The sequence below is a fragment of the Poecile atricapillus genome, chromosome W (genome assembly GCF_030490865.1).
Source record: "Poecile atricapillus isolate bPoeAtr1 chromosome W, bPoeAtr1.hap1, whole genome shotgun sequence".
Classification (NCBI taxonomy): Eukaryota; Metazoa; Chordata; class Aves; order Passeriformes; family Paridae; genus Poecile; species Poecile atricapillus.
In genome coordinates, this window is record NC_081288.1 from 37,569,827 (window position 1) to 37,593,015 (window position 23,189).

The 23,189-nt window shown below is 35.6% G+C and overlaps 1 protein-coding gene across 1 annotated transcript in view; it reads right to left on the bottom strand.

The window, feature by feature from the left end:
• The window catches only part of PTPRQ (protein tyrosine phosphatase receptor type Q), a 100,373-nt gene that overhangs the window by 27,660 nt on the left and 49,524 nt on the right, over positions 1-23,189 (bottom strand). The window contains exons 26-33 of the mRNA XM_058863363.1: positions 20,576-20,908; positions 14,342-14,463; positions 10,430-10,616; positions 7,948-8,192; positions 7,260-7,326; positions 6,531-6,689; positions 5,089-5,311; positions 4,501-4,574 (exon numbers count right to left, since the gene is read on the bottom strand). Of these exons, the coding sequence (XP_058719346.1) occupies positions 4,501-4,574; positions 5,089-5,311; positions 6,531-6,689; positions 7,260-7,326; positions 7,948-8,192; positions 10,430-10,616; positions 14,342-14,463; positions 20,576-20,908 (1,410 nt within the window). The remainder of the gene's footprint in view (positions 1-4,500; positions 4,575-5,088; positions 5,312-6,530; positions 6,690-7,259; positions 7,327-7,947; positions 8,193-10,429; positions 10,617-14,341; positions 14,464-20,575; positions 20,909-23,189) is intronic.

Genomic DNA, 23,189 nt, shown 5'->3' on the forward strand with positions numbered 1-23,189 from the left:
GACATTCACCTCCACTTGCTAACTGTAGAATTTAGCTCCTGGAGAATTTAGCCTCAAGGAGAAGGAGAAAATGTACTGCTTCCTGCCATATGAAACTATTTCCCAAGGAACGGACAACATCCTCCCAGGGACACATTGGGAAATGCCATAGTCTTGGCATTGCAATTTTTGGATTTGAGAGTATATTGTCGATGGTCTGGACTGATGAACATAAGAATATGCAATTAAAATTCAAAATTATCCTGAATTACCTGAAGAAGTCACCTTAAAACTTCAGTTGGATGAAATGTTGTAAGAACAAATGTGTGGTTCTATATGTAGGCAGGAATAATCAGCTACAATAATACACAGCACAGGTAACAATAGGCTAGGTAGAATTTTATCAGAAGTGTGAGATTATTGTAGGCTGACACCAACATGAATAATCAATATCAGGCCTATATGAAGTGACAGATGACAGAATTCACTATAGTTTGAAAACACCTGAAACAATCTTTCCACTGCATTAGCAAAATTTTAAATGCAACACCGGACATTACAATGTAAGAAAATATTTAATCTCAGGTAAAGATAATAGAATAGAGAAGCAAGTACATACAAAAAATTTCAATGAGAAAATGAATGAAAAAGTCCTGCCACTCACTTTTCACTGTGATAGGGAATAAGTATTAGCAATGTGAAAGAACAGAAGAATATAAAAAAAAACCCTCTACAAAAGTTCTATTTTGCACTGACCAGTGAAATCTATGTTAAAATGTACAACTAACATTAATGCAAGAAATGCAGATGTTATTAAACAAAACAGCTGTTAGAATGCCAACCAAGAATTAAAACCACCACATTTTTCTCATGCTTCTTTGCAACAGGGGAGGACTAAACATATCTCAGCAGACATGTCTGTAGAGATAATCATGGGCATGGGAAAGGAAACAATATCATGATGTGTAATTCTGAACTGCTGCACTCAATACAAGATGATAACAAACTGTAATAATAAAATACCATAAGGTCAGTTTCTATGCAAAAGACAGTGTTAGGAAACCCTATTTCTATTTTTTCCTGTCTCATCAGCTTTATATTTAACATGGAAAAGGTACATTTACACAGGACAAACAGTTGCCCTACAGTGATTTACCGAACTAGCCATCAGAGTTTACAAAAAGGTTACAAGCTGCCTTAATGTATCACAAGTTTAAACAGTATTTATCACTGTATCTTAATTATCTCATGGAAAAATGCTGACCTTTCATTGTAGCATGGACATTAACTTTGGAGTGAGAGTCATGGATTGTGAGGAAGAAACTCCACCTCTCCAGCTCGAGAGGAAGGTTGTGGTACATCAAATATGATTGGGTGGGTGCACCTATTAAAATGTATCCTTTACTATAATTTAAAAAACTACAGCAGCTGTATATTCCCATAACTTCTACTTCAGTGTTCCTCCCTAAAAAAAATTCTGTTATTTACAAGAGTATCTGACATGGCCCACAAAATGCTTTCTCAAAGTTTTCCATATTTTTTACTACTTCAAACATGTAGCATTAAATTGCACCAAAAGGTTACTTTGCTGATTTCCCAGATCAAAGGCCTTTTATATCATTAGATTTAGAAACCTGAATAATGTAGGGTTTTTTTTAACTTTTATTAATTCAAATTAAGGGTTTAGCTAATAAAATGAAAGTATAATGTTGGAAACCCACAAATTTCAGAGATTATTACTAAAGAAGCTAACTGATTTAAAATCAAATTGCAATTTGGATTTCAGGCAGCATAAATTTCTCCTGAAGAGCAGCTGATGTTATGAGTGCAGTAGAAGTAATTGGGTTGCAGAGGTTTATAAAAGCTGATTTTTTGGCATTTTTTCTGAGATATATTTCTAGAGCAGGCTGGATGTTCCTATAACCAAGCATGTTCTATAAGGAAACTCTTGGGCAAAGTTCCTCTCAAGAGAGTGCTCTATCTTCAGGACCATTCAACTGCAGTACCTGCATCACTTGTGATATATCAATTTGATGATTTCCCAGCACTTGTAAGACAGCATGCAAAGAGCTTTGGATTAGCTATTTCATGTAAAATGGAATTACTCTGAAATTTAGAAGCTCTGAAATTTAGAAGCTAAGATCAGACCAAAGTATGTTGTAGCCTGGCCATAAAAAGCAGTGCTTTATGTTAAAGTTTAGCACAGAAGGCATTAGATGGGTATGAGGAGACATGGATATCTGAGGAATTTACCCTGTTTTGGTTTTATCACTATTATATTTTATTCAGCATAAAAACATATCTTGCTTATTTATTGTGTACAAGGTGGAAAATGCTACCAGTTTTCAGTAACAACACGTAAGGCAATGAATTACAATATCCACCTGCCATTAAGTATTGCAGATTTTTCTGTTAGAAAGGAGAAAATTGCCCTCAGGACTGGATACAGTTGGACTCATTTTCAGTAAATTTTTTTCCCAATTTGGACACGTTATCTTTCCCTTACTGGGAAAAATATTTCCTTCATTTGCTTAAAAGTTTTAAGCTCAGAACATATAAAGACAACTTTTATGTTGCACTGTCCAAAGCATTCTGGGCTGGAGAAATAGAGCCAGATCCTTTCAGAATATTCAGGTAGTGAATTAGCATTTCAGGGTCTTCAGTATCAGATCATGTAACAAATTCCTAAAATGGATTAGATGAATAAGGGATCTCATATCACAGGAGATGAATGCCAAATGAAAAATATGTGCCTACTAAAATTCTTCTGGGTACTCATCCAGTTGTCTTGATATACATTTTCAGAAAGTCAGGTCTAAAGCTTAGCTAAGTAAGTTTTTGACTTATAAATATATTAAAACAACTTACAGATTTTATTACAATCTGTTATAGGAGATATCATTCCAAATTTTGGGGTATATCAACATGGCCACGAAGGAATTATGTTTGATTTCAGACCAAATAACTCCTGGCTTATTGGCTAGTGACTTCAGTGACCAGATGGATTCTATTAGACAATAATAATTTATTAATTCATATGGAGCTTTGTCTATATCTGAAGGATGAAAGGGCTAAAGGGTCTTGCCCTTAGATGACCTGCCATTAAGCTCACTGGAATATAATCATAGAATCATTTAGGTTAGAAAAGACCTTTAAAATCATCAAGTACTGCTGCTAACCCAGCACTGCCAAGGCCACCACTAAATCCTATCCCTAAGCGCCACATCTACACATCTTTTAAATACCTCCAGGGATAGTGACTACCACTTTCCTGGGCAGCCTGTTCTAATGCTTAACACTTTTTCTGTGAAGAAATTTTTCCTTATAGCTGATCTAAACCTCTCCTGTCAGCACATTTCCTCTAGTCCTATTGATTGTTACCTGGGAGAAGAGACTGACACCTATCTTGCCACAACCTCTATTCAGGTAGAGAGTTATAAGATCTCTCCTGAGCTTCCTTTCCTCCAGGCTAAATGACCCCAGCTCCCTCAGCTGCTCCTCACAGGACTTGTGCTCCAGACCCCTTATCAGCTCCATTGCCTTTCCCTGACACACTTCAGCCCCTCAATGTCTTGCAGTCATGGGACCAGAACCAGACAGGACTCAAGGTGTGGCCTCACCAGTGCCAAATACAAGGGGACAATCCCTGCCCTACTCCTGCTGGCCACACCATTGCTGACCCAGGCCAGGATGCCATTGGCCTTCTGGGCCACCTGGGCACTGCTGGCTCATGTTCAGCCACTGTCACCAGCACCCCCAGCTCCTTTATCCCTTGGGCAGTTTCCAGGCACTGTGTCCCCAGCCTGTAGCACTGCATGGGGTTGTTGTGACCCAAGTGCAGGACCCAGTACTCGGCCTTGTTGAACCTCATCCAGTTGGCCTCGGTCCATTGATCCAGCCTGTCCAGATCCCTCTGCAGGGCCTTCCTGACCTCCAGCAGATCAACACTCCTGCTGAACCTGGTGTTACCTGCAAACTGACTGAGGGTATCCTTGACCCCCTCAGCCAGGTCATCAACAGGGACATTAAAGAGGACTGGCCAAATACTGAGCCCTGGGGAACTCCACTAGGGACCAGCTGCCAGCTGGATGGAGCTCCATTCAACCACCATTCTTTGGGCACAGCCACCAAGCCTATTTGTCACGCAGCCAAGAGTATCCAGTACTAGTTCTACATCCACTACAGAAGGAAACAACACAAACAGAATAGCTACTGGCTATTGTTTGCCAAACAATGTGAACTATCTCGGCAACATTTTTATTGGTATACTTGAATCTCTGCAAACAAACTTTATCAATACCGCCTCTTCATTTAACAGTCCAAGCTCACATAGAATCTCTTGACAACCTCAAAAGGACATACAAGGCAATGGATAAATTTCTTCAGCCATTCTAGTTAAGCTACATCCAGCAAACACAGGGATTATTGACTTCATGGAAACCACAGTACTAAAAAGAAACATGGAATTGTGTAGACTCTTTAGAAATAGAGAAATACTTTAGTAAATCACAGTCTTCTTACCCAATGTTTTGACAGGGTCAGAATAGTCAGAATCAGTAAACTGCCCTTTAATGTTTGTTGCTCTGAACTTAAATCTGTGAAAGAAAACCAGGAAAATTAATGAAATAAAGTTTATGTGCCTTTTCTTAAATATGGTCTCATTTACAAACTAAAATAATATATTTAAGTTTAGTATAATATATTTAAAATCATTAATAACCTACAAAAGTGACATTGTGACAGATATCAAGAACTCAGTATCAAAATCATAAATGTATAAAAAAACCCCAATGTGAATAACTTATCTTGAATTCGGATTTATTTCATTTAATAACTCAATAAGCATCATCTTTTGCTTGAAAAATTTTGTTAAAAATTTGTCTCCCATATCTATGCTCAGCCAAAAAAGTTAAAATTAGATCCATATGATGATCAGTTCAGTCTCCTCCTCTTCTAATTTAACTATACGTTATTACTTATATATATATATATATATATACAATATATTATTTTTTATATATTATTATTATTAAATATTTGAGTGATTACATAAATCTATATTGCACTTAAGTCTGTCTCTTGGGCAAACATGGAGGCAAATGTACTTACAGGTACTGCTTTCTTGGTTTCAGTGGGCCATTACATATTTTGTCTTGACTGCCTGGTATCAGACATGTAGTATCAGCACCTATGACATATATCTCTTCTTTCCCACTCAGATCTTCTTTTCCTTCTATGCATGGTGGGTTTGGAAAGCCTTCATTTGTAAAATATGGCCTTGGTCTGTTGAAGTAGGCATCATACCACTTGGTAACATTCCCATCATGCTGAGCTATTGTCAAAAAAAAGAAATAATAAATTAAATTTACATTCTAACCAGACTGCAATTAAAGAAGTTACATAGGAAGTTATTTTATAAGAGCTTAGCATGCCATTGGTGCAATTTACACAATTAAGTCTATAACTGTATTTGCACTTAAACCCAAATTTCCTTACTATCCATACTATCCATGTTTTGCTAACTCTGAGTAAGCCAATTAAATCACATCTAGAAAATTTGAGGGGCAATTTCACACAGCAGTTCTGCCTGTAGAGTATATTACTTGCCCAAGACACTCAGCTTTGAAGCTGAGCATGGCTAGCTAGCAAAGCCAGTAAAAACTCTTAAATCTGAATACAGTCAGGTTTCATAAATTAAATTTCTAGATTTCCATATGTGGATGGTACCCAACAGCTCATGAGAAAAAATCTTCACAATGTTGCTTAGCATGGAATTTGTTTTTCTTCCAGTTTGAGAGAATTTTCACAGCAATAGCTATGAAGTAAATGGCATTAGGATTAGTGCTAAAATGCAAAATTCAGAAAAAGGTGAGACAAGGTGAGTTCACTTAATGTGCACACTTTATTTCTATACTTTGAAACAAAGTAAAATCTAAGGTATTTAAATACCTGGAGTTTGTCCTTCTTAGGTAAAGTAAGAACCATACAATGTCCAATCATAAAACTCCCACTCACATTGGTAAGCAATTACTTAAAAGGTTTCACAGCACAGTTCATGTGAGTAAATGTTCATCAGCCCATGCAAGGGAATAAACATTCTTACCCACAGTCTACAGAAGGGAATTATCTCTGCCCCCGTAATGAAATGGAAATATCAACTGCACATGGCTGCATTATTTTACAGGCAACACTAATAGCAACGGAAAAATAACCTTGCCAAACCCCAAAAGCTTCATCCTTATTTATACTCACAAATGTCAAATGTTGGGGTTTTTTCCAAGGAAACAGAAAATAAAGAACTATAGTGATAGAATTAGAGACTAAATAATATTGGTGGCTTCAAACAGCATGGAAGACACTTCACCAGAAAGCATTCCCAGAATCCAGTACCCAGCCCACAGGTATCGGGTGCCCTTAGTGCTGTTGCCACAGCAGAAGTGACTTTGTTGTCTGTCTTCTAAAATTAAATTACCGAAACCCAAGAAAACAAATGAAAAAGACAAACACCCTGAATGTGAAAACAGTTTTCAAGGGAACTAATTAAATTCTACCTCCAGCTTCTGCAACAAGAACTTGTATCTTCTTGATAGGGCCGTGATCATCGCTATAATAACATATTGGCATCCTGATTGTAATTGTTGTAGCTGTGACGAGTAATGCTCCATTGGTATCATAAACTGGTGCTGGTTTCTTTTTGGGCCTTGGAGGTTCTGTTTTTAAGCAAATAAATACCAGAGAGTTCTGTTTTACAGTATTTTCACTGTAGGTACATTGTTCAGGCACACTGGTGAGTTATGCAAAAAAAAATCTCCAGCATATTTTCAGGGATGACTTAATGTTCTACTTACTGTCTTAAGCCTCTAAAAACTATATTGTAATAAATGCCTATGTATATAATTTTTAATTAAAAGAAAAAACAGTAAAATGAGTGATTTTTAATTTTTCAATTAATATCAATCAATGACTTTATTTCAACAACTCTGATACTGCTATTTCTATGTCATATTCTAAGCTGTTTGCTGATGGTAACTAAAATATCGAACTTGATATGATTATTTCAGTGAGTCTGCATGTGCTTTACAGTAAGATTATGATACAAATAGCAAATGATCAGCAAAATTGAACACTACAGTTCAAGAGGATCAATTATATATTCCTGTTCCTACATTATGCAGCCTCTAAATAATAGCTCAAGGCAAACAGCTGTGTACTCACAGGTGGAACATAATTTCTTCAGAATTTATAGAGATTTCAGTAACAGTATACTTTATGGGACATACCTTTGATATCCATGGTTATTTTCAATTGAATTTTTGGCCCTGCACCAGCACCATTAATTGCATACACCTTAAAAAAACAAATACTTGTTTTAATGAGTATTTTAATAGCTTCATATTGGCCAATTTGGGATATATCTGTAGTAACAATGAATGCTGAAACACCTTTTGTCAGTCACACAAGGCTAGAATTTACTTTTCAGCTTTGAAATCCTAAGTATGGTAACAATTCACTGCTTAGAGTGTAGCTCTTAAAAAAGGAGTAAGCAAGCTCACTTAAAGAATGATCTTTCCTCCTCTCATGTCCCAGTCTCTGACTATTTGAAAGTACTTCATGCACATACTTCTGGCAAGCTCCCCTTACAGAACTGGGCCTTTCATGTCCAGTGAGCAATTCCAGTACTGGAATTAAGAGAGAAATTTAGTCTTATGCTTGTCTATGTGTCACAAATTGCTTTGCTGAGCACATGAACTGATCATCCAGACTAGTGACGCATCCTGCTTCCACTCACTCTATCCTGTTCATTGCTCCCCTTGCTCCCCTTGCTCCTCAGACTTGCCTCTCTTTGCATCCCAGCTAACATTCTTGGCATGAAAATCTTCATATTCAGCAAAGTTTCAAACTAATCTTACACTTATATCAAAGAAAAAAAAATATCCCCCTACCCCCCAAAAATGTATGAGTTCTTACGCTGACATTATAGGTATGTCCTCCTTTTAGTCCTTCTATCATGGCAGTGACTGACTGATCTTTTTTCTCAATGACACTAAGGTTGTGGATCTGGATGGCAGCAGGGTCATCTTCATTGTAAACCATAGCTTGATACACCTGAATATTTCCATTTGGTTCAGATGGTGGCACAAATGTTACTTGGAATTTTGTTACTTCATCTGGTATCTTCTGGAAAGTTATGTTGTTAGGTGGGTCTTCAGGCACTGAAATAAATATTTCAATGACTCACTTGATCAGTTTACTACTATTACTAGTAGAGTAAAACCGGAAAAATTAAAATTATATATTTTGTATATCAGTATTATTTAATTGATTTTTTTTCTGGGTTTTATGAAAAATTCTTAAGTAGTTCTTGCATATGCAAATATTCATAAACACAATAAAAAATCAAATATATACTGAAATCCTTTTCTTATTGATGGTACTGAATGCTATAAATTTTTAAAATAATGGTTAGACAAGACTCAGTAGTCTCTACTCAGAATTTTTTTTTCTGATTATCTACTCAAAAAGCCTGAAAGCATCCTTATACCTCAAAACACATCTGGGGTACACAAATCCTTGCAGATGTTGACAAGCAAGAAGCAAGAGTCAGTGAGTATTCCTTTCTGAGAAAAGCAGAGTATTCCCCTGTTGGCAGCAAGCTCTTCCCAACATATAAACAAGCTACTGTGGTCCTAAAAGTCTCTGCTTATCACAACTAAATCTTTAGGAAAATTTTTCCCACTAACTGATGCCCAGACACAAGCACAACACGCATTTTTCCTGGAGGCATTTTCTTGTCAAACACTGATTCCAGTAGCTTATTCTCAAGACAGAGAAGATGTAAATCATTTTTCCAATGTCCCTTTCTGAAACAAAAGGCTGTAACATTCTTTCCAGGCAGCTAAATATTTATTGCTCTACCTGAGCAGACAAGTATGTAGCGTGACCTCTAAATAGTGAAATCAAATGACGGAAGGTAAACACATTCCCTCAGTCAAGGATTTAGATGCAGTCGTCCTGTTTCCCAGGGTTTTTATACCAGCCAAAGAATGCTTACTGAGGCTTCTCTGGAGTAAATCTGTGTCAACTGGTCCTAACTAAGCTGTAAACTAAGCTGTACAAACCAGATGAAACAAGATGAGACGGAAAAAAATAACTGTTCCTCTATAAAGTTACTGCACCTCCTAATGTATCTCATATTTACATAAGGATAAGGGCTACCAGAAAAGGTACTACAGGATGCTGTCTGTCTCAGAATAGATCCAGCTACCACATATTTTAATCTTTTTCCACAGCAAAAGAGCATATCATCTTCCAGGGATAGAAGGTCATGAATTCCTTAGAATTTAACTTATTTAAAGCATTGGAGATACATATATACATATATATGTACATATGGTATCAAATCAATAGGGACCTTAGATTTTCATACATCAAAGGAAAGAAAAATGATAAATAAAGTCACTGCGTAGTACATTTAAATCTGACATTAACCTGAGTATATAACTAAAAAAGTTGTTTCACAGCAGACCTTACTAGAGATAATTATGCTTTATAAACAGGTGATAATTAGTTTGAATGAAGCAGAACTTTAATACCTCTTAAGAAAATATTTTTAGTGTTTTGCTTGTTTGTTTCTTTGAACAATGGAAAACAATTCTAAACCAGCAAAGACAGTAGACAGAGCATAACCATGATCTATGTATGTAAAGTTAGGACTATATCTTCCCCATGTATGTATTTATATTTTTGTACTATTTATGGTTTTCTAAGCAAATGCAAATGCAATCTACTTTTCTGTAACATCTCATCTCTCAGTTTTATTTCTCTGACTAACTTAGCAACATCATATACTTTTGTCACATTAATATCTAGCTCATGCTTCAGATTGTTCAGAATCTGTGGAACAGCTGACTCAAGCAGAATTTCCTATGGGCCTTCACTAGCCACTTCCTTCTGCCGAGAATACACAGATAATGTCCTCAAGTCTGCACAGATACCATTTATAAATGGCAAGATTCATTTCACTTAATTTTTTATGTTTAAATTTTGCACCAAAACCAAGGATGTTGTATTGAGTTTTCAGCAGTCTCTTAACAGATACCTCCACATGGGTCATCCCTGCCCAAGACAGGTGTCTCATATATACATGCTAATGGATACATAGAACCTCTCTCTTCATTGGCCACAGAAGTAATCTAGTTGGCTGTGTTCCACATACCCAAATTTTACATGGAGTGAGGTAGGACCCCAGCATAACTAAAGGTAAATCTTAGTTTTTATAACCATCCCTTTTTTTTGTTGTCTGACACCTTTTTAAATATTAAAGAAAAAATATTGCTTGAGGAGAAATCTGTATTAAAAGCCCACTTTGTGGTCAAATTCCTCATGTATTTATCAAATTAAAGAAACACTGTGAATTTTGATCTGTATAAAGTAGAAAAAAATTACCAACCTGCTTCAAAAGTGGAGACAATTACTGGGGAACTAGCCTTGCCTTCTAGGAGTGCAGCATTAACATCCCCTGTGAAGGCAATGATCACTACAGAATACCTCGTAAATGCTTTCAAATCAAAAATTGCTAAGAATTTATCCTCCTCATTTGTCTTCAAAAACTGAGCTTTATAGTTGTCATTATCCACCTGTAAAAAAATAGTAAAATAAAAAAAAAGTTGTTACAAGGCTTGAAACAGCAAAAGCAGGAAATTATTATTTGAACATCTTATTTAACTTTTATTTTTCCACTTTCCTATCTAGTTATATAGAAGGGTTCACAAGAAGTCTCTGGATACCAAGAGTACAAAGCTGTGCTGGGGAATACACTCCCATCTAACCCACATGTTTCCTTTCTGGCACTACATCAAGTATGTGGTTAAGGGAATGGACTCTTTGGTTGGTCCTGTCTCAAACCAAGCAAACCTGAACCTGTTTGGAGACACTGGGCCAGGGCAATTATAGTGACCTGAAATAGGCATCAAACAAATTTTAAAAAAAAGCATAGGCAAAAGATCCAGAAGATGAGCAGTTATATAGCAGAAGATTGTTTGGAATACAATTAGAGAGTTGAGCAGCAATATAAATGTTGATACAACAGCAGAAAGTTCAGTTCTTCTTTGGATAGAAGAATAGAAGCTCTTTTTTATGCATTGGGAAGGATTAATTCTCCCACTAAAAAAGCTGAAAAGCTTTTAGGTTCAGTCTAAAAACAGGAAGATTATAGGAGACCTAGTAATAACTTTAAAATACGAAAAAGGGTGTTTATAAATTGAAGGTAACCCACTGTTTACAGTATTCACAAAAATTCAAAAATAAAGTTTACTTACACAAAAAACAACTACTATTAAAAATTACACGATCTGCAATGATGTACCTAAAAATGGAACTAAACCCATGACTATTAATTTAGTTATAAACTAAAATAATCTATTGTGGGTTGCTGAGCAATTTTCAGCACTGGATATTATATGAAAAAGATAACAAATATTTTTTGAGAAATACTTTAGGTACACTTGTTTCTGTGTTAGAGCAGGCTAGGGGCTGGATTACATTGTGGATACCTCTTATCCTTACATCTCAAGTAATCTGTATCCCTGCAGAAAAATCTTCCATGTTGGACTTTATATCAAATTAATTGCTTCTAAAGGTAGATTCAAAAAGAAGGAAAAGGGAAAAAATGGGTGCTTTTCCAGTGTTTCATCAAGTATCATTTATAAAATTTTATTTATGTAGATTCCCACTGCTTCAGTTAATCATGTTTTTATTATCGTTTCTTCAGTGTGTAATTTGAAAAGAGAATTAGGTAGCTGTACAGTAGTTTTCCCACTGAACAAAATCTGTATTAAATGCAGCTGATAAAACATTAGAATAGCTCAAGCATATCATTTATTTGACAGATAGGCATGTATCCCCACTGAGAATTAACCTGAACTAAACTTTCTGATGAATTAAACAGGCATTCATTTCCTGGGATGGCCATCAAGAGCTGAAATATTTTCTTCTTTCTGACTATCAAAAATCTGGCATATAAATATTTATTCAACACCCAAAGTACAATCACAGCACTACATCATTGAATGTATTTCTATTCTTCGTGGAGTTTAATGGCTAAGTTCCATTTTCCTTAGCCATTTCCAGGAATATTTTATTCGGAAGTACTTCTAATTATAGTAGACAGTAAGACAAACTAAAGCATGACTTGGAGGAAAAACAATGGGGTAGCTTTTAGCTTTTCTGATCCTTAAAACTGCAAGGCACATCCTTGTAATTTAAGCAGAATCCTAAGACATTCAGTTATGAATACTAATGATTAACTTTTAGTATATAACAGAGGAAAAATCTGAATTATTCTATGATGCTATTTTATAAATATTTAAATATTTAAAGATAGTCAGTTGAGAATAAAAGTGAGTAAAGTTATACATACTGGAAGTTTGTGGAATTTGGAGTCTTCATAAAAAATTTCCCACTGGGACAATAAAATATATACTAAAAATTTCACTGAAAAAGATTGTGACAGCTTTATTGGTCTTTAAGAAGGAATAGGTTTGTGTACTAAAGTTCTACAGAAGTGGCACCTGTAGTTACTGATCATTAGACAGACAACATCTAATTACAAGGAATCCATAAACATTAACTGGTTACCTGATATATACTTGGAAAAAACACCCCAGAACCTCACTTTGTAAAAACAAAACTGGTCCTCCAAACTGAAGATTTAAAGTTTTTTAAGTTTCTTTCAAATGCTGGCAAGTTCACCTGGAACATTCCATAGATCATCTTCCTTCAGGAGTTTTATTTTAACTCCTATTGATAACATATCGATAATATTTTCAGAGTGTAGATTGAGATTATATAATTTATAATTTTGGAATTATCAGACAAGAAGAAATTGTTTCAATACAAGTTGATAAAGTATTAAACCCAAAAAAAATCAAGCTTTGAAAACTGAATTTTTAAGTTTTATAAAAACGATGAAACTTTTCCCGCTGATGCACTAAAATGCTGTTTAGCCAAAAGTTACAGGAATTTCACAAGGAAGAAGTCTTCTCTAACTTTATTAGAGGGGAAATAAAACTTGATGAGTAGTTTTTCGTGACCTACCCATTGGACCAAGCAATCACCCTTGTCATACAGTCATACAGTCCTCCCCTTGTAATACATCCTTCATCCTGCCATACTACTGCTGCAGTAAGCATGTTCAGAGCTGAGCAGATTTCACTCTACATGCTGTACAATGAACTTAGAAAAAGAGAAAATTACAACACTACACATTAATCTCCCTTGTAACATTTCTGAGTAGCTAAAAAATATTTGGTATTTTTTAGTGATCTGCTTAGATATTTTGATTGCAGATATATCTCAGTATTATTATGTTAGTAGATCTGTAATTCTTATGACAGATTCAGAAATTAAATATGCAGACATTGTCTTACTCTATTCTCAGAAAATTTTCTGTTTAAAGGCCTTAAATAGTTTGAAGATTTTAATTTTTTTTCCTACTATCTAACAGATTGATTCAAAATTTTTGAAACTGAAAACGGAAACTTTTCCTAGGTAATGTCTGATAAACTGCTTCCTATTTTCACTTATAGCCCAGTCTGTATAATTCCTGGCAGAACATGGAACCTATATCCTACTTCTCATGTGCTTGACTTTAGAAAGATGCCTATCTTGCTGCAGGGCAGGAAATGGGGTTTATTAATGGCGATTTTAAGGAGTTTTGTAAGTGCAGTAGAGGATGAAAAGAGAAAAGCCACTGGAGTTTTTCTCTTATGTCAGCTTTTTTTGGTTATAAAGATCAAGGAGAGAGAAGTGTTATTACTGTGCTACCAAAATACAACTAATCTGATGGACAGAGCAGCAAGTGCAAAGAGGGAAATCTAGTTTGACTTTAAAGACTTTAAAGCTGCCCTCTGGTGCCATGTAACTTTGTACAAGTCATTTCCTTTTGCTAGGCTCTCTACTTTGGTTTATAAAATCACTGCGATGAACCTTTCATTCCTTTGAAGATGAAAAAGTCATTGTGGTTAAAAAGAGGTCGACTTCCACAAAGCTCAACTACTGTTTTCCCATACACCTTTACAGATACACATTTTTTCCTCCAAGACCTCTTATTAGCACATATCTCTTAATATGAAGCATTAACTTATCTCCAATTAATAAATTTATAAATGTACAATTAATTCTTGCATAGAATTTATGTGGAAATAGACACAATTATATTTGCTATGTATTGTTATATATTATATAATTGACTGGTTTTCTGTCCAGTTATGTCTGTCCTGCAATTTCTATAAGAACATCTGCTGTGCTGTTGATATCTCCAAGCATCAGTATACCCAATAAGAGTAAAGCAGAGCTGCCTTACTGAGGTAACATCTATGAGGTAGCTCGTCGGTCCCGTAATGATGGCAGGTTCACTCCAGCTGACATTAACACTGTGAGGAGATGTAGCTAAAACAGTCACATTTTCTGGAGGACCATCTGGAGCTGTAGGAAAAAATGTGCATGTGAACCATGGCCAAGGAAGTGCACAAAAATTAACCCAGTATAATTTCTATGGCCAGTAGAGATTTGAAAATAAAACTTTGTCACACAGTTAAGATTAAACACGGCTCAAATAACTTTAGAAACACATCTTCCAGTGTAATCACTACAATTTTTCTAGAGTATGGACTATGACTTCATCTTATATTGAGATTATAGGTTTATTTAGTTACAAGTTCTTTTAAAGTATTTCACACAACACAAGCAAAATATATGCAAATATCTATACAAATAGACAAGCATAATGGATTTGTGTATGTCAAATGAATAATTTAAAGAACAAAACATTGTGAAAAAACATCATATTTTGCATGCTAGAAAAAATTTTCAGCTGTATCAAAAGGTACAAGCAGAAATAATTTTCTACATTTCCTTTCAATTTATTCTTAATGTGTTGAGAAACTACAGAAAACCCAAACAAAAGAAGTGGTAAGAACTGAAAGAGGGCAAGAATGTTCACATTAAGAAATTAGATTTCCCTAAAATTTCCATTTGTTTGAACATATAATTTGTTGAGGTGATATGTGAATTAACCTAGTTATTTCTTATTAATGAATGAGAAATTAATGAGATTATAATAACATCTCAGCAATTCTCAGTAAATGGTATTATTTTTTCATAAGAGCCATTTAAACTTCAAGAAAATAAAATTTGGAATAGAATGACAAGAGATTTGTAGATAATTATAGAACTTGGCTCCAGGGTGCCTTGTTTTCAGATCTACTACAAAAAGAAGACAGCTGTAGTGTCACTGAACAGCCTGTTAAAAAACAACAACATGTTTGTACATCTTTCCAGAACTTGACTTCATGGTGCCTTCTTTTCAGTCTACCACAAAAATATACATATGAGTCAACAGTATATTATAAAAAAATTACTGAAGCAATTATACCTATGCTAATTAGAAGATGCAGTCTCTTTTCTCAAACATGATTAACACGTGAATATGTAGTTTGCCACTACCAATCATTAGATAAGAGGGCTAAATGAGGAAAAAATTGGAGGGTATACAAGGCTACTTAGGTCTTCAGGAAGAACACAAGGTAGGAAAAGGAAAAGAACATGGAAAAAAGTATGTAGCTGCTGCAGTTCTGTGTGGAAGATTAATGAGGAAAATAATAAAATTTTGCACTATGGAGGTGAAAATTTGGCACCATTGTTGCAGAATAAAACAGAAATATTTGGGATTAGGAAAGGTGCTATGATGAGTTTAGGGTGTTGGATACAGGAATTAGATTCCTGTGCTGGGATTAGCAGGACTATATAAGACTTCATAGGCAGGATCAAATTCAACCATTGGAAGCAGTCCCCAAAAATATTGAATAGCATGGAACAACTGGATGAAGCATAACTGAATGAACTGTGAGTGCACGTGAGGGGTGGTAAAGGAGAAGAGTGCTCAGAGAAGGCACTGTCAAGTGGGGAGCTACAACAGAAAAACAAAATACAAGGGCAAGCAAGTTCCCTGCAAATTAGAATAAACACAAATTTTATTTTTCAAATAATGCACATCAGGCTTGTTACCAAGCAGAATTTTCTGGAAAATAGTATATATATATATATATATATGGCTTCTTGAGCCTTAGTTTTCAAACCAAGTTTCCAAAGACAATTTGCCAATTTCTTTATAGAACTAATAGACTCTGAAGTTATGCATTAGATGGTATGAAATAATTTTAAATCATAACGTAATCTACAAATCATCCAGTCTGCAGTTACTTATATGGTTAATTTCCATATGCAGTTTATACTTGATGTATTTGTAGATATTTGCAAGAAAATTCCGATTAAGTATGTTATATTTAAGTTACTTATCTAAAGTACATTTAAGAATTAATACCTGGTTTATTTTCATTATGAAAAGTAAAATATCAGACATTAACCAAATCATACCAAAATGTAGGAATAGTTTCTGAAATAACAGGTACAATTGGGGAGAAAACCACAAAATTAAAGGTATCTGACATGTCTTATGACTTACAAAAAACATCTTTTTTAAAACTGTGTTTGATTCAGTGGATAACTGCCGCATTCTGATTTAGGTTTGTTTGTGAAATGAATCTGGTCAATATGAAGCCATGATATCACTACCCCCTTTCTCTTATAAATCACAGCAATTTACTCTGGAGAAATGACCTAGTCTTATTCTCTCATTCCCCCATAATCCAATCACTTCCTCTCATAAGCACTTTTCTCCTGGTTTTCACAATAATGCATTTTCTGTAACTAATAACCATCATTTCCTGATTATCATGCTTCTATCCTTGCACAGGAATGTGGGTCTTATGGAGGTCAGGGTCATCTTTCCCATCCATCTGTGTCCTGATGCTAAGGCAGCAGTTAAGTGTGTTAGTTTGAAGATAGGTCTGGATAGCCCATCATTTAGCATAATCCTCAAAAATAAGACTGAATAGTCCAGTTTTCTAACAGAAATTCATGCTTGCCAGTTTGGTTAGGATTAGCTCTTTTTTTCCCTTTCCCAGCAAAAATTAAATGTGTGCTTCAGTTATTAAATTTTTAACCATCTAGGTTATTTTTATAGAATTTTAAACAGGTATATCTTATATAAGTCCACAATTATTTTGAAATATTTATTTTTGAGGAAATGTAACAAACAAAGAAAACCAAGTTCTCCTGGGCAAAGCTTTCCAGAAGAAAGAACATATAGCAAGACATGAAATCTCATTACTTTTCATCACATAGAAATATTTCTTTAATAGTACCAAGCAACTGGGTATCAGCAGGGATTGGGAATGAAGGTGCTGAAAAGGGAAGCATAACCCTCTGCCCCACACTTCTATGTCCCAGCCTTCATGGGACACTCAAATATCTGGGATTTTCCTTTGTACCTCGATATCCTGGCATTAGGGGACTTGGCAGCTTACCAAAAAAGCACTGCATTGTGTAACTGTGTGAGATCCAAAATGAGGTCAGTGATCTCAATGTCATTCATTTTCCATCTAACACTGGCCCTCCACAATTATTTTTCTCTTAGAAAACCTAAGTTCAGCCAATCTTATTCTCCTCATAAATGTAATATTGAAACTTGGGTTAAGTGCAGGTGTGAGGGAACAAAGTGGTGCCACAACAACAATGGTGCCATCACACTACTTTATGCGAGAGTAAAACAATTCCTGTTAGGAATAAAGTAGTGTGATGAGTGCAAGACAGAAAGCTAAATAGTTTATCTGTGAGAACTGGGCTGTACTAAAAATCCACAATATTTTCACAGAGTTAACTATAGCCACTCTCAGTACAGAACACTACCCTTTTTTTTTGTTTGTTTGAAATTTGCCAATGGGTTAAAGAATCTTGAAAATAATAGCCTTACGTTTGTCTTCATAATGAACAACTGAAATAAACAGATAAGATCCTCACCTTATAGTCAGAATAGTCAGGATAGTCAGAATAATTAGGTATTTCTGCTTTAGCACAACAGTCAAATCCTCAGAACTTGTAAAAAATATTTAGGATTTCTTTTATGTAATTTTTGTTGCTCATGAAGTTTCTTCTCTTTCTATTCTGGGAAATTACTCTAACAGTTTTCACCTTAAATCCTCCTCCTGATAATAAATAACCTCCTGAACATAATACTGTAATATTTTCTTTAGGCTTGAGAGAAATACAAATTTCTGAGAACCAAATGAATTATGAAGAAAAAATCCTTTAACTATTATTTCAAAACAAAGGTAACTTTACCTTTGGTAGAAGCAATGTCTTACACAGACACTTCTTGAAAATCAAGTGAAACAGTGCCTAACTTCTGCCCTCAAATGTGCAAATACAACTCCCATTGATTTTATGGGCTAAGTACTCAGGGTATTTTACATAGCAGCTAAGTACTCTTAAGCCCTAACAGGCCATGTATATTGGCTGTGTATCAGCAGGCTAATCCAGAGGGTGCTTGGCCCTATCCATGAGGGAAAGGAGAGGGAGATCAACACCTGTTTTCTGCATACACTTTGCAAGGCTGCCCAGAGTGCTGAACCTGGTTGGTCCATTCTGAGTTTCTCTTTCCTCATACAAGCTGTAGCCTTTGCAAAGGAAAGAGCAGAACTGAGGGGTTTTTTTAACAGTATTTCTAAAAACTAGGCTTTGAAAAGTATGAGGTGCCTAGAAACCTGCCCTTGCTAAAGATCAGCCACTGCTCATGGAGGCTCCCAGCGCTGCTGAAGCACGATGGAGCTGCCAGCTGGCTACCCAGATGTGTCATGTCACCTTCCTCTTTTTTTTTCCTCCTCAGCTGATTGCCATTACCCCAGGAAAAAGACATGACATTTGGAATAATGCCCATGCTTCCTCAACTCTACAGTGGTGTGTTTTAGAGGCAGCTTATCTCCTGGTGTGTCACCAGTTTATCTCACAGGAAATTCATTGCTGCCTATTTCCATCACCACAGACACAGGTCAGCAGCCCCAGGTACTTGGGCTGGAAGAACTGATGGAACTTTTTTATCTTCGACCCCACCACTTTTAAACTATCTACTAGAACACACAGAGGACCTACTGCTGAGAATGACACTGAGTGGGTTGAAAGGGCTTGTGCAGCCTATTGAGATGTTTATACTTTTAACTACCACCTTCTCAGTGGGATTGGATAGGAAACTAGCTCTCTCTTAAACCAAATCATCACTGTCCAAAGAGGAAATCATAAAAATCATTCTAACGTTATGCAATTATGTGTTTCCATTTACTGCTTCTCCATACAGTTTAAATCCCTAACTATTTTAAATTCAGCAACAATTTTGTGGAAAGTATTTGCATACATCAGCAGCTGAATTCTATCAATTTAATGGTAAGAAATCTCCCCAGAGCTGCTGGCTCAAGAGTTGCAGAACTTCTGTTATCTATTTTCTGCTCCATCTGGGTTTATTGTTTTTTCTTTCCTTCTCCTTAATTTAAAATGTTGCATTGATCTACAAGCAGAGATTCCCCATAAGAGTCACTGGACAAAGAAAAAAAATGCACGTGAGAATGACCCTGATGACCCTGCAGCTGATTCCAGCACTTCTCAATCTAAAGAACTACTTCTGAGCTTTATAAAAAATCAGGCTTTTATGATGTTAACTATCACAGTATCCAAGTTTTCCTGTGCTCACATCACATGATTATAAAAATATGATTGGGACAAGGTAAATATCTGGGCCATGGAGCAGTCCTTGGTACACAGCTGTTTAAGTACTTGGTAGCTCCATTATTATTACTTTGTAAGGGGAAATGACTGAAAAAGCTGTGATTAAGCCTCATGGTGATTCTCAGTCATTTTACAGAGGCTATAGACCAGATATTCTCTCTACTAGGATGGCTGCAAACTGGTAGGGAAAGTCATATATCCCCATGACAACTGCCTAAATAATTTATGTTACATGTCCCTTTCTCTCAAATATTTAGTGGTGACTTATTTACGACAACTACCTCTTCTCTTGGAAACTAAATCCTCAGCTGAGGAATGAGAGTTCTAATATGTGTCATGGCAATCCTGTACATGTTACATGGCTCTGATTACTAAACTCTGCTGGTGGATATGGTCTTGGAAAGAAATCTTAATTCCTCTCAAACTATTGCTTAAATTCCATTGCCAAAAACACACAACAGAATTTCAGAAAAACTTTACAATGTTAATGGACAGAGTTTTAGTCAAATAATTAAACAAATACTTTTTCTCATTGGCACACCCCACAGGCGAAATTGTATTGAAAAATGGCATATCAAGTCACACTAGCAAAAATTCAGACTTACCAAGTGTACACCTGTAGTACAGCTGAGGATTGAAATTGTTGTTGGGTAAGCAGTAAATATAAAAGAGTGTATACAAAATCCATTGAAATATCAATCAGTGTTAGGTAGTTAGGTATGTATACCTACCACATGACAGATATATAGATATATAGATATATATAATAGATCAGGAGTTGTTATAAAGTTGCTGTAAATCCTTATTGACTTCACCAGTGTCATAGGTCTATGAAGAAAAACTTCTACCCAGAGTTCCTTCTTATTTAGATGAACATCACATTGTTATAGCATTATGAGACATGACAGACATCCTTACTTACAGCCAGGAAGGGTTTGAGTTGAAATCCAGGGTGAAGAACTGCCATAACCTACATTCGTACTGGCAGAAACAGCAAATCTGTACCATCTGTATTTTTTCAGTCCATACACCGTGTCTTCTATCCAGTCATACATGACATTTTCATATAAATACTGATGCATCTCATGTTCAATACATTCCATAGCTTCCCAGTCACTGCAGTGGATGGATTGTAGCTGTGTGGTAATCTTGTAGTTTTGAAAGTAGCCAAGGATAGATTTTGGTGATCTCCAATGCAAGGTCACACTTGTTGACTGCACGTTGGAAAAAACAATATCCCTGGGAGCACTAGGAACTACAAATTAAAACACTTGTAAGATACCTTAATTTGAATGAGAAGTGATTTCAACTGTACTAATTCTATCCACTGTTGAAAAAAATATTTTAATAAGCATATCTAAATACCAAGATTCAACTTCATATATTTAATAAACAATATTTCCAATGACATACATCACACTGTACATATTTAGGTGGCATACATTTACTATAGTTTTGAAATAAAGAAAAAATCTTTCAGGCATAGCATGTAGGACCAGCTTTGAGAGATATGACATTTCTATTGCTACTTTTGGGGCTATGTCTCAACTAATGGAGGGAATGTTACACAAGTTATTTTTGGCCGACCCATAGCATCTTTTACTGTGGCTTTTAACTGGCATTCTTCACCTCTCATTTAGAAAGGCTCATGTGTCCCCCTCTCTTGCTAGTATATTAAATTCTCAAACAACATGTTGAGGAAAGTTTTGTAAGTCTCCTGTTCCACCATCTGAATGAAAAGTACCAAGACATGCAATATGTTTGTCTAGCATTGTGCTTTACTAGAACACGAAGAGAAAGAGCTGAATAAAAGATAAAAAACAAACTTCCCACAAACTTTGCTTCCATTAATTTATATGCAGGTTATATTCATGTCCATGAGAGAGAAGCAGTGCATATGTGTACATACATATACATGTACACACATTTACCCTGTCTATATTGAGTCAGCAGTGTACTCCCAGATTTCACAGACTAGTTGCAACATATGGTTTTGTGCTTTATCACATAGTCATAGAGAAAGTTAATATTATCTCTAAGACTCTGTAAGATAATACTAATACTCTCTATGGCAAAAACTGTGCAGAAAAATCAGCTCAGGAATCATTGTGTGCACATAGCTTTAAAGTGTGCTTTAGAGTCTTTGGGAGAAGAGGTATCACTGGTAAAAAAAACACACGATACATCCTCAGACTGAAACTGAAGAAGTCCCAAGGCTTACATAAAGAAGAAAAGGATCCCAGACCAACGTTACTGGAGAAGAAAGAGAAAACACTCCTTTTTCTTTTCTTTCAGCCTTATGGGAATATCTGATCTTTGCTTTTGTCTGCAACAATTTGTTTATTAAAATCATCACATTATAATAAGCTGAAACTTCTCCTTTAAATATGGATGTTTAAAAAGAAATGTAGATTCTGAATCAGACAAAGCTCTGTTGATGAAAAGGTTGAGAAATTAAAATTCCTTCAAATGAACCCAAAGCAGGTGGAGCCTGCAGGAGAGGGAGTAGGCAGAGAACCACAGGCCTTCCCCTGTTCTTCCACTGAGCTCTTATGCACAAGTACACAACACCACAGTATGAAACAGCCCCTTGGGCTCCCATCCTGCTACACCCTAACCAGACACAGAACAACAGCAAACTATATAAAAAGAATCTTTGCTAAAGACAACTCTCATCATTATACATGGTGCTATCAAAATTGAAGTTGTTTTTCTCTGTTGTTAGCATTACAGAAAGTAGTAAAAAACCTCAAAACATGCAGTACCATTCTTGCTTGCTCAGATTCAGAGATGTAATACTTATTTAATCAACTTTCAAAAAAATAAAACACTGCAATATTTTCATAAAAACTTTATAAACTGTATTAACTATTTGTGTAAATGACAAGAAATGTATTATTTTGACTACTAGTTTATGGAAAATAAAGGCAGAGAAATGCCACATGGTTAGCAGAAAATTCCTGTATTTTTCCTCCATTCATATTTTATTGTGTTGTAATGTAAGCTGTTAATATCTGTTAAGATACTGCAAAAATATGAATCCTTACACACTCAAATATGATAAAGAAAAAATGTGGGCTAGAAGAGAGAATTAATTATTGGGTTATATTCCAACACAGAAATTAGGGTTTGCCATAAAGCAGATAGTAACTAGTTATTTGCTGGGTGTTAGTGAGAAGGTGGAAATATATACCTTCAATTGCTCAAATGTGCAGCAGGTTAAGCCCTGGCTGGCACAACTGCAGTCTCTGCACCTAAAACAAGTCAGGTTAAAGAGGCTGGTCCCATTGCAGTGCCCATGGTGTAGACACCATAGTGGCCTTTCCTTCCTAAGGGGAGTATATTGTTCCCTTATTTTCAATATGGATGTTGAAATAAAAAATATTTGAGAGTTAGCAATTTCGCAGTAAAAAGGAAAAGACACTTGGCTTTCATAGAACTAGCAATTATATCAGGCAAAATGATGGTGGCTCTGATTTTTGGGCTCTCCCACAGACTAACAAAATTCTAATAAATGCAGCCTCCATAAGCTTTCA